Source organism: Acinonyx jubatus, chromosome D1 (assembly GCF_027475565.1).
Source record: "Acinonyx jubatus isolate Ajub_Pintada_27869175 chromosome D1, VMU_Ajub_asm_v1.0, whole genome shotgun sequence".
Lineage (NCBI taxonomy): Eukaryota > Metazoa > Chordata > Mammalia > Carnivora > Felidae > Acinonyx > Acinonyx jubatus.
The window spans coordinates 15,487,670-15,504,404 of record NC_069390.1 but is presented as its reverse complement, the minus strand read 5'-3'; the positions used below and the strand labels follow the sequence as shown (position 1 = coordinate 15,504,404).

General features: G+C 39.0%; 1 protein-coding gene across 9 annotated transcripts in view; it reads right to left on the bottom strand.

The window, feature by feature from the left end:
• The window catches only part of AGBL2 (AGBL carboxypeptidase 2), a 46,274-nt gene that overhangs the window by 28,017 nt on the left and 1,522 nt on the right, over positions 1-16,735 (bottom strand). For 7 of the 9 annotated variants that reach the window (XR_008290343.1, XR_008290344.1, XM_053203172.1 and 4 more), the window contains exons 2-7: positions 16,548-16,680; positions 16,223-16,286; positions 14,906-15,040; positions 10,975-11,028; positions 10,056-10,241; positions 2,127-2,234 (exon numbers count right to left, since the gene is read on the bottom strand). Coding sequence is in view for 7 of the 9 variants with exons in the window: in XM_053203172.1 (XP_053059147.1) it covers positions 2,127-2,234; positions 10,056-10,241; positions 10,975-11,028; positions 14,906-15,040; positions 16,223-16,286; positions 16,548-16,583 (583 nt within the window). In the remaining 2 variants the exon portion in view is untranslated. The remainder of the gene's footprint in view (positions 1-2,126; positions 2,235-10,055; positions 10,242-10,974; positions 11,029-14,905; positions 15,041-16,222; positions 16,287-16,547; positions 16,681-16,735) is intronic. The other 2 variants (XM_015075617.3, XM_015075618.3) reach the window with 2 other exon arrangements.

Genomic DNA, 16,735 nt, shown 5'->3' with positions numbered 1-16,735 from the left:
TCACCTTTAAATGTTTGATATAGTTCAAACAAACCCTGTCAAGCCATCTGGGCAAGGAATTTCTTTGCACAAAGATTTTTAATTACTAACTCAATTTCTTTGTTTTCATCTATTCAGGTTTTTAAAATTTCTTCCTGAGTCAGTTGTGTCTAACAATTTTTCCTATTCATCTATGTTGTTTAATTTTTTGGCAATAAGTTGTAACTTGTAATTCTTTTTTTGTGTGTGTTTCCTTCCTCTTTTTTCATGGTTGGTCTAGCTAAAGTTTTGTCAGTTTTGTTGAGGTTTCCAAAGAACCAACTTTTGGCTTGATTTTCCACATTGTTTTCCTATTTTCTGTTTCACTGATTTCCATCCTTATCTTTATTATATCGTTCCTTCTGGTTGCTTTGGACTTAGTTTGTGCTTATTATTCAAATTTACTAATATGAAAGCTTAGGTAATTAATTGGAGCTCTTTCTTCCTTTCAAATATAGGCATTTGAAGCCATAGGTTTACCTTGCAGTACTTTAACTGCATCCCATAAATTTTGATATGTTGTTTTATTTTTACTCAGCTCAAAATATTCATCTCTTATGATTTCTTTAATTCATGGGTTACTTAGAAATGTGCTGCTTAGGGGCACCTGGGTGGCTCAGTCAGTTGAGCATCTGACTTCGGCTCAGGTCATGATCTCGCAGTCCATGAGTTTGAGCACCACATGGGGCTCTGTGCTGATAGCTCAGAGCCTGGAGCCTGCTTCAGGTTCTGTGTGTCTCCATCTTTCTCTGCCCCTCCCCCGCTCACACTCTGTCTCTATCAAAAATAAACAAATGTTAAAAAATATATATATATGCGATTTAATTTCTGAGTATTTGTATATTTCCCAAATTTCATTCTTTTTTTTCTTTTTTAAGTAGGCTCCATGCCCAGCAAGGAGTCCAACACAGGGTGTGAACTCACGATCCCAAGATCAAGACCTGTGCTGAGATCAACGGTCAGATGCTTAACCAACTGAGCCAGGTGCCCCTAAAAATATTTTCTAGGAGCCCCTGGGTGGCTCAGTTGGTTAAGTGTCTGACTCTTGATTTTAGCTCAGGTCATGACCTCATGGTTGTGGGATTGAGCCCCGTGACAGGCACCGTGCTGAGTGTACAGCTTGCTTGGAATTCTCTCTCTCCCTCTCTGCCCTTCCCTTGCTCGCAATTGCGCTCTCTTTCTCTCTCTCAAAATAAAATAAACATTAAAAGAGAGAGATGGATTCTACCTATAGGAAGGCTGCAAATTAATGGAAATCAATTAAACCACATGGTAAATGAGAGTTATATGCACATACTACAAAGAACTCACTAAAACACAGAGATGGAGAAAAGAAGAGTAAGTTCCCCCGAATATCCAATATCTGATTTCTAGGAAGTGGAGTGACACAGGAGAACCTTTAAATTTATTTTTTTAATGTTTATTTATTTCTGAGACAGAAAAAGACAGAGCATGAGTGGGGGAGGGGCAGAGAAAGAGGAAGACACAGAATCAGAAGCAGGCTCCAGGCTCCAAGCTGTCAGCACAGAGCCCGACGTGGGGCTTAAACTCATAGACTGTGAGGTCATGACCTGAGCCGAAGTTGGAAGCTCAACCGACTAAGCCACCCAGGCTCCCCAATACAGAAGAACCTCTAAAATGGGCTTAGAACTATTAAGAAAAAGTTACTGTCATTTTAAAAAACAACTGAAATTTTATTTTATTTATTTATTTTTAATATTTTTTTTAATGTTTATTTATTTCTGAGACAGACAGAGCATGAGTGGGGGAGGGGCAGAGAGAGAGGGAGACACAGAATCTGAGGCAGGCTCCAGGCTCCGAGCTGTCAGCACAGCCCCCGATGCAGGGCTCAAACTCACAAACCGTGAGATCATGACCTGAACCGAAGTCAGTCGCTCAACCTACTGAGCCACCCAGGCGCCCCAAAAAACAACTGAAATTTTAAATCTGATTAGCCATTAATATCATGGCTCCTATTCAGGCTGGTCTGGAAGGACAGTTTATTTATCACTAAACTATAGTTTGTTAAAAATAACTGTTATTATAGAAAATATGTTTATTACAATATTGTCATGATTATCACTGACTGTTCAGTGTAATAACAATACCTGAATCTAATTGAAAGACAACTGTGCCTTTTTCTTCTCCTACAATTTCTGGTAACTTTTCATTTCCTGTAGGTTGATAGAAATATTCTGGTTGAGGTGGAACCCACTCTGAAAGAAAACATTAAAAATGTACAAAATAAGAAGCAACATAAAAGGTATTTTATCCAGAACTAATGTAAAATTATATATAATAATTATTATTCATGTGGTTAGTCTGGTTGAATCAAACCAAATTCTCATAGTAAGTCTCCAGTTTGTTTGTAAATTATGTCTTGCTTCTTTCCATAAAGATTATGAGGAGATTTTTAACAAAAAGTATATACAACAAAAATATAAACTTTTTTTTTTAATTTTTTTTTTTTTAACGTTTATTTATTTTTGAGACAGAGAGAGACAGAGCATGAACGAGGGAGGGTCAGAAAGAGGGAGACACAGAATCTGAAACAGGCTCCAGGCTCTGAGCTGTCAGCACAGAGCCTGACGTGGGGCTCGAACTCACAGTGTGTGAGATCATGACCTGAGCCAAAGTCGGCTACTTAACCGACTGAGCCACCCAGGCGCCCCAAAATATAAACTTTAAATAGAAGACTTAAAAATAAGCCAGAAAGGTCAATATAGTTGATCTATAGTTGCTCTAACAACTCTTCAAAATTTGGCCCTGAACTTCTTTCTCTTTGGCAATTATTTTTAAGATTGTATTTTTAAGTAATCTCTACACCCAACACGGGGCTCAAATTTACAACACTGAGATCAAGAGTCACGTACTCTACTGACTAAGCCAGCCAGGTGCCCAAAAGTTCTTTTTAAAGGCAGGAAAATATGATCAGCTACATAATTTATATTACCATAGAGGAACAAGTATATCAACTATTTCAGAAGAAACAAAGCTTTTTCAGTAACACTCGATTCTAAAAGATTTCTCGTATGTGACTTGGGCAACTCTCAGTATCATTTTAACTACAGTAGCCATTGATGAAAGCCAACAGCATATAAAGACACAAATGAAATTCAATAATACATTAAAAGGATCATATACATTGATCAAGTGGGATTTATTCCAGGGATGCAAGGATGGTTCAACATCTGCAAATTAGATAATGTGATACACCACATTAACAAAATGAAGGATAACAATCATCAATCATCTTGGCGGATGCAGAAAAACCATTTGGCTAAATTCAACATCCATTTATGATAAAAACTCAACACAGTGGGTATAGAGGGAGCCTCAACATAATAAAGGCCATATATGACAAGTCCACAGCTAAAACCATACTCGAAATGTGAAAAGTTGAAAGCTTTTCTTCTAAGATCAGGCAAAGGCAAAGATGCTGACTCGTCATTTTTCCTCAACATAGTACTGAAAGTTCTTGCTGAAGTAATCAGGCAAGGAAAAATAAATAAATAAAAGGCATCCAAATTGGAAAGGAAAGTAAAACTGTCAAACTGTTACTATTTGCAGATGACATGATACTGTACATAAAAAACACTAAAGGGGCACCTGGGTGGCTTAGTTGGTTAAGCGTCCCACTCTTGATTTTGGTTCAGGTCATGATCCCAGGGCCGTGAGACTGAGCCCTGCGTTGAGCTCTGTGCTGGGTGTGGAGCCTGCTTAAGATTCTCTCTCTCCCTCTTCATATGCCTCTCTCTCTCTCTCTCTCTCTCTCTCAAAAACTCCCCCAAATAGTAAAAACTTCATCAAAAAACTGCTAGAACTAATAAATAAATTCAGTAAATATACAGAATACAAAATCACTACAATCAATACAAAAACATGTTGCATGTTTATACACTAGTAATGAACTATCAGAAAGAAATTAAGAAAACAATCCCATTTACAACTGTATCAAAAAGAATAAAATACCTAGGAATAAATTTAACTAAGGAGGTGAAAGACCTGTATATTCAAAACTATAAGACATTAATGAAAGAAATAGAAGACACAAATACATTAGAAGATATTCATGCTCACGTATTTGAAGAATATTTTTAAATGTCCATACTACCCAAATAAATATACAGATTCAATGCAGTCACTATAAAAATTCTAATGGCATTTTTTCACAGAAATAGACCAAAGAATCCTAAAAGTTCTATGGAACCATAAAGACACTGAGTAGCCAGAGCAATCTTGAGAGAAGAACAAAGCTGGATAGAGACTTCGTGCTCCCTGATTTCAAACTATATTATAAAGCTACAGTAGTTAAAACAGTATAGTATTAGCATAAAATCAGACACATATATCAATGGAACAGAATAGACAGCCCAGAAGTAAATCCACATATACATGGTCCATTAATTGATGACAAAGGAGCCAAGAATATATGATGAGGAAGGACAGTCTCTTCAATAAAGGGTGTTGGGAAAACTGGACAGTCACATGCAAAAGAATGAAACTGGAACACTGTCTGACACCATACAAAAAATTAAACTCAAAATGGATTAAAGACTTGAATTTAAGACCTGAAACCATAAAAGTCCTAGAAGAAAACATGGGCAGTAAGCTGCTGGGCATTGGACTTGGTGATGATGTTTTTTAGGTAGGCTCCATGCCCAATGGAGGGTTGAACTCACAACCCTAAGATCAAGAGTCACATGCTCTACTGACTGAGCCAGCCAGGTGCCCCTTGGTGATTATTTTTTAAATCTGACACTAAAAGCAAAAGCAGCAAAAGCAAAAATAAACAAGTGGGACTGCATCAAATTAAAAAGTTTCTGTGCAGCAAAGGAAATCATTAACAAAATGAAAAGGCAACCCAGTGAATGGGAAAAAATATTTGCAAATAATATATCTGATAAGAGGCTACTATCCAAAATATATAAAGGATTCATACACCTTCATAGCAAACAAACAAGCATTCCAATTAAAAAATGGGCAGAGGATCTGAATAGACATTTTTCCAAAGAAGACATACAGATGGCCAACAGAGCCATGAAAAAATGCTCTACATCATAATCATTAGGGAAATGCAAATCAAAACTACAATGAAAATCACCTCATACCAGTTAGAATGGCTATCATCAAAAAGACTAGAAATAACAAATGTTAGCGAGGATGTGGAGCAAAGGGAACCCTATTGTTGGCAGGGCATGTAAACTGGTACAGCCACTATGGAAAACAGTATGGAGGTTCCTCAAAAAAATTATAAAATAGGGGTGGCTCAGTCGGTTAAGCATCTGACTCTTGATTTTGGCTCAGGTCATGATCTCATGGTTCTTGAGTTTGAGCCCTGTGTAGGGCTCTGCACTGGCAATGTGGGACCTGCTTGGGATTCTCTCTCTCCCTCAGTCTCTGCCCCCCACCCACCACTTGTTCTTCCTTGTGCTTTCTCTTGCTGTCTTAAAAAAAAAAAAAAAAAAAAAAAACTTAAAAAAATTGTAAAATAAAACTACCATATGATCCAGCAATTCTACTTCTGGGTATTTATCCAAAGAAAATGAAAATACTAACTCAAAAACATAAGGGCACCCCCATGTTCACTGCAGCATTATTTATAATAGCCAAGATATGGAAATAACCTAAGTGTTCATTGATGAATGAATGGACAAAGAAATTGTGGTACAAATACACAATGACATATTATTCATCCATAAAAAAGGAATGAAATCTTGTCATTTGCAACATGTACAGACCTTGAGGACATTGTGGTAAGTGAAATAAGTCAGACAGAGAAAGACAAATACTGTGTGATCTCTCTTACATATTGGATTTAAAAAACAAAACAAACAACAAAACCAAAGAAATAAGCTCATTGGTGGTTGCCAGAGGTAGACAGGAGAAATGGGTAACCAGTTTGTTTTTTTTTTCAGTTTAAATAAATTTGAATGAAAAAAAAAAATGAGCTCAAGGTCATACAGCTAGTAAGTGGCAGATCTGGGCCTAGAACCTCACTGGAATCACTCCAAAATCTGTGCTTAAAACTTCTGTTCTTAGGGAACCTGGGTGGCTCAGTCAGTTAAGCATCTGACTTTGGCTCAGGTCATGATCTCAGGGTTCATGATTTCAAGCCCCACACTGGGCTCTGGGTTGACAGCACAGAACCTCCTTCAGATCCTCTGTCTTCCTCTCTCTCTGCCCTTCCTCAACTCACATGCGTGCTCTCTCAAAAATAAACATGAAAAAAAAAAACCCTGCAGTTCTTTACTGCTTCTAATATTATCTTCTGACTGACTAAATATAAAAAAATAAAGACAAAATAAATAATAAAGATGCAACTCATTAAAAAACAATGCTTGGGCCACTTGGGTGGCTCAGTCAGTTGAGTGTCTGACTTCAGCTCAGGGCCATGATTACACGGTTCGTGAGTTTGAGCCCTGCGTCGGGCTCTTGCTGACAGCTCGGAGCCTGGAGCCTGCTTCAGATTCTGTGTCTCCCTCTGTACCCCTCCCCCACTTGCGCTCTGTCTCTCTTTCAAAAATAAAATAAAACATTAAAAAAAATTTAAAAAAACAATGCTAATTTCTTATCTTTAAAGAGATGGGAAATGATGAGGGTGTCAATTTGGTTTAAACAATAAGGTGCTTGTTATCAAATTTCCTTGAAATTAAAAAGAATTGCCTTTTAAAATATCTAGTGCTGGGGTGCAACTGTTGATCTTGGGATTCTGGATTCAAGCTCCACGTTGGGCACAGTACTTAAAAAAATAAATAGAAATCTAGTGCTTTTGTGGATTACCACTGCAATAACGTGGTTATTTAATTCCAGTTTCCCACCTTTTCCCCCTCTTGGAACTGTATCCAAAATCCTCACAGGAATTTTCTTTGCTTATTTTATACAGAGAAAAGCAAAATCCTATTGTTCAGCCACATCAACTAAGACTTTTATCTAAAAATTGATCTTAGGACTTCTCAGCTATTATACAAACTCAAAATTCACCCTCCATTTCCAAACACCTTAAGAGCAGAATCCTGTGCCCAGTTAAGACACTAAGAAGTTCCCTCTATTTTCAGCTTTATCTCCTGTCTTTCATGCTCAATGCTCCATGGTTGCTCAAACATGCCATGCTCTTCTTCTATGTCCTCTAACTAGAATATTTTCTTTGACCTTCTCAGGAGGATTACTTGTAACTTATCATCCTTCAGATCTCAGTATATGTGTCATCTCCTCTGGGAAACCCTCCCTAATCTTCCAGGCTGGTGTTAAGCGTTCCCAGAGGGACTAAACTCTAAGCAATTGCCTGGTTGTATCTTCAACAACCCCACCAGTATGTGAACTCTCGGTGTCTCCATTTGTTTGTCATTATATCTGTAACACCAAGCACTGCACTTAGCAGATGGCAGATGCTTATTAAATATATATTGAATGAATATTATAAGAGGGAAGTGTGATAATAAGAAACATCCAGTTGTTTATCTAGCAGTCTAAAGCAGAGACATAATGTTTGATAGACGTAGGCATCCCAGCCATTAGAAAAGTCTCCACTTCAATGCAACCCACTTCTGAAACCCTCACATAATGAATGCTGAAGATTGTATCTGCACCAAGAGCTCAAACGTATGACCAGCAATCTCACAAAACTAGTCTCCACCATTTCCACAAAAACACTCCAATAAACTCAAAATACAATTAAAAACAGTCAAAACTGGGACACCTGTGTGGCTTAATGGTCACACATCTGACTTTTGGCTCAGGTCACGATCTCGGAGTTCATGAGTTTGATTCCCACATCAGGTGAGCTCTAGTCCCACTTCGTGTGAGCACAAGCCCTGCTTCAGGCGAGCATGAGCCCTGCTTCTCTTTCTCTCTCTCCCTCTCTTTCTCTGCCCCTCCTGGGATTCTCTTCTTTGCCCCTCTCTCACTTGCACCCTACCTCTCTTTCTCTCTAAAAAAAACCAAAACAGCCAAAACTGGGGCGCTTGTGTGGCTCGGTCAGCTAAGTGTCTGTCTGACTCTTGATCTCAACTCAGGTCTTGATCTTCAGGATTGTGAGTTCAAACCCCGCACTGGGCTGCACACTGGGTTTAAGCCTACTTAAAAAACAACAACAACAAAAAAAATCTAACAACAACAACAACAACAATAACAAAACAACAGTAAAAACTATGTTCTGGTATGTATAGTGTTCGTCAGCTATACCAAGGCTGGTAAAAATACAACTCCTATGGCACAAAAACAAAACAGACACTCAGATCAATGGAACGGAATAGAGAACCCAGAAATGGACCCACAAACGTATGGCCAACTAATCTTTGACAAAGCAGGAAAGAATATCTGATAGAATAAAGTCAGTCTCTTCAGCAAGTGGTGCTGGGAAAACTGGACAGTGACATGCAGAAGAATGAACCTGGACCACTTTCTGACACCACACACAAAAATAAACTCAAAATGGATGAAAGACCTCAATGTAAGACAGGAAGCCATCAAAATCCTTGAGGAGAAAGCAGGCAAAAACCTCTTTGACCTCGGCCGCAGCAACTTCTTACTCAACATGTCTCCAGAGGCAAGGGAAACAAAAGCAAAAATGAACTATTGGGACCTCATCAAAATAAAAAAGCTTCTGCACAGCGAAAGAAACAATCAGCAAAAATAAAAGGCAACCGATAGAATGGGAGAAGATATTTGCAAATGACCTATCAGATAAAGGGTTAGTATCCAAAATCTATAAAGAACTTATCAAACTCAACACCCAAAAAACAAAGAATCCAGTGAAGAAATGGACAAAACACATGAATAGACACTTCTCCAAAGAAGACATCCAGATAGCCAACTGACACAAGACAAAATGCTCAACATCATTCATCATCAGGGAAATACAAATCAAACCACAATGAGATATCACCTCACACCTGTCAGAAGGCTAACATGAACAACTCAGGCAACAACAGATGTTGGCAAGGGTGCGGAGAAAGAGGATCTCTTTTGCATTGCTGGTGGGAATGCAAGCCGGTGAAGCCACTCTGGAAAACAGTATGGAGGTTCCTCAAAAAATTAAAAATAGAACTACCCTATGACCCAGCAATTGCACTACTAGGTATTTATCCAAGGGATACAGGTACACTGTTTCAAAGGGGCACATGCACCCCCATGTTTATAGCAGCACTATCAACAATAGCCAAAGTATGGAAAGAGCCCAAATGTCCATCAATGGATGAATGGATAAAGAAGATGTGGTATATATATACAATGGAATATTCCTCGGCAATCAAAAAGAATGGAATCTTGCCATTTGCAACTATGAGGATGGAACTGGAGGGTATTATGCTAAGTGAAATTAGTCAGAGAAAGACAAATATCATTATGACTTCACTCATATGAGGACTTTAAGAGACAAAACAGATGAACATAAGGGAAGGGAAACAAAAATAATACAACAGGGAGGGGCACAAAAACCTAAGAGACTCTTAAATATGGAGAACAAACAGAAGGTCACTGGAGGGATTCTGGGAGGAGGGATGGGCTAAATGGGTAAGGGGCACTAAGGAATCTACTCCTGAAATCATTGTTGTACTATATGCTAACTAACTTGGATGTAAATTAAAAAATAATAATAATAAAATGAAATAAAATAAACAAATGAAAAGATCATAATAGAAAATATCTAAAGATGACATATAAAACATTTAATAAATAAATTCTAATAGTTAAAAAAAGTAAAAAAAAAAAAATGTTACATCATGTGATTTTGAGTCAAAAAAAAAATACAATTCCTAAAACTCAAACATATTAATTCTGAGGCAGATGTAAGTACTGATATATTTCGGCCTCTAGAAAGGTATCCCTCCATTCCAATAAACCCTGAAGCATTTGAGCTTACACATTAGTGTAACTTTTACTTTGACCAGTGTATATCAGTTTCCCAGGGCTTAATCATTTCAGGATGAGCTAACAGATGTTGAATCTGTCCTGCCTTGTACTTCAGTATGCTGGACTTAATAGGTTCTCATAATAATGTCTGTCAGGACAGCACCGCGACACAGAAGTCACATTACCAATATGATGAAGGTTTTCCTTGATGACCTCACATTCTATTGGCCACCTCGGAGCCTGCAGAGGCCCGCTGCTAGAGAAGAAGGTAAAGAGATCTCGGGGTTCTCGAAGACATGGGTTGACTTCACCAAATTCATCATGAAGAAGCTGCCTGCTCTTAAGAAGTGGTGAACTAAGCATAAGAGAATCTGCAGAGAGAAAGGGAATGAGTTAACAGCTTTCCTTTTCTCCTTGGGGACTTTACAGCTCAACTGTGACAACCAAGTAACTTGAAGCACTGTATTAAAATATGAGCACAGGTGCACAATCCTAAGACAGGTGTCTCCTTCAAGAAGGAGATTTAGTCCAAGACGACAGCATTGACATTATGCAAAGTTAAAATTCTACATTATTAAAATTCTACACAGTCTATTAAATACTTAAATGTAAAGGTTTAGAGTTAGAAAAAACTTTTTTGTTTTTTAAATCAAATTATGTCATATTATTTTTGCTTAGAGAGAGGCAAAAGAGGAAACTGCATTTCATCCGTTAGCGTTTTAGAGAAAAGTACGTAAGACTTTATTAACAACACTAATAACTATTAACTAATTTGTAGAAATAATCTACAAATTAACTTTCAAATTCAAAATACAATGGTTGGGAGGACACAGAAACTAACGAAGAGGAGCGAGCAGGGGCAGGAGAGAAAGATGAGCTCTTGGGAAAAAGAATGAGAAAGAAAGGAGGAAAAGAGGCTCCCAGGATGGAGAAAAAGAAGAGAAATGAGAGGAAGAAGGCAAAGAAAGGCAAGGAGAGGGGGAAGGAAAGGCCAAAAGCCCCTGGGTGTGGTGAGTGCCAGATCTGGAGGGGAGAGCAGGGAGTGAAGACGTATTTCTGTAAAGCAGCAGCATGAGTTTTCAGGTCTGGAAGGACACGGAATACCTCTGCTCACAGCTTCTATCTGTCTATGCACAGGTGAAGATATACAGGTGGGCCCTAGAAAGAGGAAGAAGGAGGCATGGTTTGTCCTAGGGATCTGTGACTTTCTTTTTTCTTCCCTCTTTCCCTATCCCTTTTCATCTTCCACCCCCATTTAGGGCCCCATTTTTCCTTTTTTTCTTTTCTTTCTCTAAAATTTTTTCTTTTTAATTTCAGGGCCCTGTTTTTTCTGTCTCTTAATTTTTTCCCTAGTTTAATGAGGGAAGGGGGGATCATAAACATTTGAAAAGATGGTAAAGCTGCTCAGCGTTACATCAAGAAATGTAAACTACTATGACAAGGAAATACTACTTTTTTACTTAACAGACACAAAAAGCATTTATGTGTTTTCACATTCATTCTGGCACAGATGTTAAGTAAACAGGTACTCTCAGAACCTGCTGGCAAGTGGGCAAATCAGTACAAACTTTCTGGAAAGCAGTTTGGCAGTTTATCTAGTAACATTTAAAATACAGAACCATTGATCCAGCAATCCCACTGCTAAGAATTTACTTTACAGATTTTCTCACAAAAATTCATCAAGATACACATACAGGGACGCCTGGGTGGCTCAGTCGGTTAAATGCCCAACTTTTGGTTTGGCTCAGGTCATGAACTCATGCCTCGTAGGTTCAAGCCCCATGTCGGGCTCCGTGCTGATGGTGCGGAGCCTGCTTGGGATTCCCTCTCTTTCCTTCTCTCTCTGCCCCTCCCCTGCTCGCTCTCTCTCTCAAAATAAATAAATAAACTTAAAAAGAAAAAAACTACACATACTAAGACGCTTACTGAAGCAATGTTCAAATAACAAAAATGTGGAAACAATGAAAACATCAAAAGGGAAGTTAAAATAATTATGACATATTAATCAGGTGGAATACTGTAGGTGCCCTTAAAAAAGATGAGGTAGGGATGCCTGAGTGGCTCAGTCGGTTAAGCATCCAACTTTGGCTCAGGTCGTGGTTTGTGAGTTCAAACCCCATGTCAGGCTCTGTGCTGACAGCTCAGAGCCTGGAGCCTGCTTGGAATTCTGTGTTTCCCTCTCTCTCTGCCCCTCTTTCACTCATGCTCTCTTTCTGTCTCTCAAAAAATGAATAAACGTTAAAAAAAAAAAAAAGATGAGGTAAAAAATTGTGTGTGTGCTCATTTGAAAAAGCTCTGTAAGGTGTATTATTAAACGGAAAAAAAAATCAAAGTTATAGTATTATAGTATTGTGTATAGTATCCCCTGTGAGTAATTAAAAAGACAAGAATACACAGATACACGAGGATATATGAAAAGAATTAAGACAATAATGGCTTTATCAGGAGTAGGGCACAGAGGGCTTTTAGTTTTCCTTTTTTTCTGCCATTTGAATTTGCAACTTTACACATATATTCCTTTTCTTTTGTTTTATTCATTTACTTTCTTTAATGCTTATTTATTTTTGAGACAGAGAGTGAGAGAGAGAGACAGACAGAGAATGAGTGAGGGAGGGGCAGAGAGAGAGACACAGAATCCAAAGCAGGCTCCAGGCTCTAAGCTGTCAGCATAGAGCCCGATGTAGGGCACCAATTCACGAGCCATGAGATCATGACCTGAGCCAAAGTTGGACCACTTAACTGTAACTGACTGAGCCACCTAGGTGCCCTTCTTTATTATTTTTTCTTCTTTTTTTAAATAAGCAGATTGTATTGTAACCCATTCCTTTTTCTCTTTGTTCTTTTCTGGTTAAAAAACCAACAGCATAAAAATACTTTGCTACAAAGATGATGCAACGATCAAAACAGGAAAAAAAGTCTGGAGTCTGGTTGCTCTAAAGATCATTTTTCCTTAATACCACTGAGATTCTCAATTTACTATAAGGATCATGCATTTACAGCTGCATTGTCCTGTGAGGACTACCCCTTACTGTGAACAAAGTGGACAGAAGCAGTAAGGCTGAGATGAACTTATCGTAGGAGGAGACTTCTATAAGTCCACCCACACGTTCCTGTGCACATCCTATTATCAATTACACTCTAAACCTCATTCACATTGTTGCCTCTACCAGCTGATTTTGCATTCATGTTTTTTATTCTATTGAGCCTGGCAATCATTTCTTATGAATGTTATCTTGAGTGTCAGTTAAATGGGGCAGGAGGAAACTGAAGGGTGTGGGGCAATCAGCTGGCTCCTAAGCCATCCCACCCAGATGAGTCTCCTTCGCTCAACCCCTGCCTTTCTACTCCCTGTCAGGAGCCCTGGGACACAGAATGGAAGAGCCTTCAGGGCACTGGGATGTGCGCAGACATAGATCTGAAAATAGAATTGCTGCGTCAAGGGTCATGCACTGTACTAAATTTCCCAGGTAGTGTCAAATTGCCTTCCTAAAATAGTCTACCTGTTCACATCCCTGACAGCAGTGGAGGAGTGTTCCCCCATACCCTGACCTATATATACTAGGTGTCATTAAAAAAAGCTTTTTTTTCCCAAATCCCATAATTAAAAAAACGGTACCTTGACATTTTGATTTGTATCTTTAATTGGACGTGAAATCGAGCATCTTTCCATAAGCCTGTCGACTGTATTTGTTTTTAGGAAAGGCTTGCTCATGTCTTTTTCTGCTTTGGTTGTCTTTGACCATTTTCCTTTCTGGTCATCTTTTACATATTGATTTGTAAGAGCCTGTTATGTTAAGGACTCTAATCCTTTGACATATTTGTCGCAAACTTTTTCTTTTTCAGTTTGTTATTTTGCTTTCTTCACAGTATTTTATGGCTTTTGAGTCGTGTCATTCACAGGTTTTAACTAGAAAAAGGGCACAATCAGACTTGCATATAAAAAAGAATAATGCTGTGTGGAAAACAGACTGAAAGGGGTTAGCATGAAACAAGAGAAGAATTCAGGAGACCAAGTACTGGGGCTGTTTCAATAATGAGAAATGACGGCAGCTTGAACTGGGATCAGGGGAGGATATGGGGAAAAGAAAAGTGAATTGACTTTTGGTTGCATATGTATTGAGGGAGAAATTCAACTGCACACCTGCCCTTAGATTCCAGAAGGAACCTATAAAATCCTTGTGAAAACTTATTTTTTGCTTAAGCTAGCTGAAATTGGTTTCCACCATTCTTTTTTTTTTTTAATTTTTTCTAATGTTTATTTTTGAAAGAGAGAGAGAGAGAGGGAGAGAGAGAGACCAACCATGAGTGGGAGAGGGGCAGAGAGAGAGGGAGACAGAAAATCTGAAGCAGGCTCCAGGCTCTGAGCTGTCAGCACAGAGCCTGACATGGGGCTTGAACCTGTGAACTATGAGATCATGACCTGAAATAAAGTTGGAAGGTTCAACTGGCTGATCCACCCAGGAGTCCCCTGGTTTCCACCACTATTATGCAAACTGCCGTAACAAATACATCCATCAAATCTGTGTAAAAATCAATGTGCTCCTCTTGACCAAAGAGTCTTAACAAATTTTCCAACAATTTGAAGAAAAAGATAATCCAGAAGGTATAGTATTTTAATTTAAAACCTATACTCCAAAGTGGATCTAGATAGAACATTTTTGAGTGATGTCAGGAAACGGTGGCCGAGGCTGCTTCTCTGGCTTCTCTCGAGTTAGGCCATGTTCTCCTCAATACCTGAAGGAGTTGCTCAAGGCAACTGAATTCTGGGGTTCACAGACACTGATTTTTAAAAAAAAAATTTTTTTTTTTAATGTTTATTTATTTTTGAGACAGAGAGAGACAGAGCATGAATGGGGGAGGGGCAGAGAGAGAGGGAGACACAGAATCTGAAACAGGCTCCGGGCTCTGAGCTGTCAGCACAGAGCCCGACTCGGGGCTTGAACTCACGGAACGCGAGATCATGACCTGAGCCGAAGTCGGCCGCTCAACCGACTGAGCCACCCAGGCGCCCCCACAGACACTGATTATTACTCACACAGAAGCTTCTCCTTTTGCAGAGGGTCTGGTATCATACCCTGTCTTTCTCCAAAAGAGCCGCTCAACAGGTATCGAGGATTATTCTTCCAAACATGCTGGTGTGTAGCTGAGGTTGGTAAACTACCTCTGTGACCTATGAATAGACAATTAAACAAAGGTGCTGGAAGGCTAGTTCATCACCTGTAACATCTAGGTTAATACCAAAACCACGACCACTACCAAACCCGCCACTACTTCTGTCACCACCCATCACCCACGGCAGGCTTTTACAATGAACATGTCCTATTTTCCAAAAAGCTTTCATATTCCAATTTATGTGAGCTAAGCATCATTTTCTCCATTTTACAGTGAGGAGAGACTTGAGAAGCAGCATGGTACAGTGGAAAGAGAAAGGTGCCCAAAACTGCTTTGTCTTGAGGGCTCTTGAATCTGGCTAACTGGAAATCCAGTTTTCAACAAATTACCACTTTATTATTATTTTTTAAATGTTTATTCATTTTTGAGAGAGAGAGAGTGTGCGCAGGGGAGGGGCAGAAAGAGAGGGAGACACAGAAGAGAGGGACAGGCTCCAGGCCTCGAGCTGTCAGCAAAGAGCCCGATGTGGGGCTCAAACCCACGAACTGTGAGATCATAACCTGAGCCGAAGTCGGACACTTAACCAACTGAGCCACCCAGGTGCCCCACAAATTATCACTTTAAAAATGAAACAGTTAATAAGAAAGTTTAACAAGGTTGATAGAAATAAAATCAATATTGAAACTTAATTTTATTTCTAGATACTAGGAACAAAGAGAATCAAAATTTAAAAAGATACCATTTATGGTAGCCTAATGATACAAAGTCCCATGACGAATTTACAAATCTTTATTGGGAGACATTAAACAACACCTATGTAGACGAAGAAACAGTATATTCATAGATTGCTGAACCAGTATCAGAAAATTCTCACTTCTTCTGAAATTTGATCTACAGATTCAATACAATGGAAAAGGTAAGAACAGCCAAGAGACTTGTGGACAAGATGCAGGACATGTCTTTCCAGATTATCAAGACTATTTAAATGCCATATGGTATAATTAAGAAAGGGTGGTGGTATTGGCCCAAGGATAGACAGACTCTTGTATACACACTCAAAAGAGGTGACACACAGCAGCACAGCAATGGAGAAAGGAAGTACTTTTCACTTCCCTTCATATTCCCTTACAGTGCTAGAAAAATTCGCCATTAGTTCATCCAAGTGCAACTCTTCCAGTTAATCAAACCATTTACTCCATGAAGGCAGAAAAGGTGATGCTAGGTAAGAATGAGATATTACCTTTAAAGTAGCCATAGTATTGAAGATGATGGTACATAAAGTCTTCATAGGGATCAGGAAGAGTCTGTCAAAGGAAAAGTCATCTCAATCACGAAAGTCCTTTCAAGTAATATTGAACTCTTAACAAAAGGCACACAAGAAGTGTTTGTTGCAAAGGACAGTATACCCAAGGATTCTGTAAACAAACCGAGTGAAAGACATTCATGCAAATTATTCTATCTTGGGGATCAAGATCTCCTGCCGGAAAAAGGTGCCACCAGAATATACCTTCTGATATAGAAGTACTGGATTTCTGTGGAGTTCCTGGAGAGGGGAGTGTACCAACCTCCTGCTTTACCTCTGTTTCCAGTGCTGGGAACATGTTACTTCTGCATTCTATGCTGAAGACAAGTCAGTGACACCGGCATCCAGCCACAACCCCCGCCCGATTTCCAAAAGGGCAGCTGATTACACAGAAGCTAAAACACCAGAACAGGACAACTGAAAAAAACTGCTGATATTCTCCCCCACCCT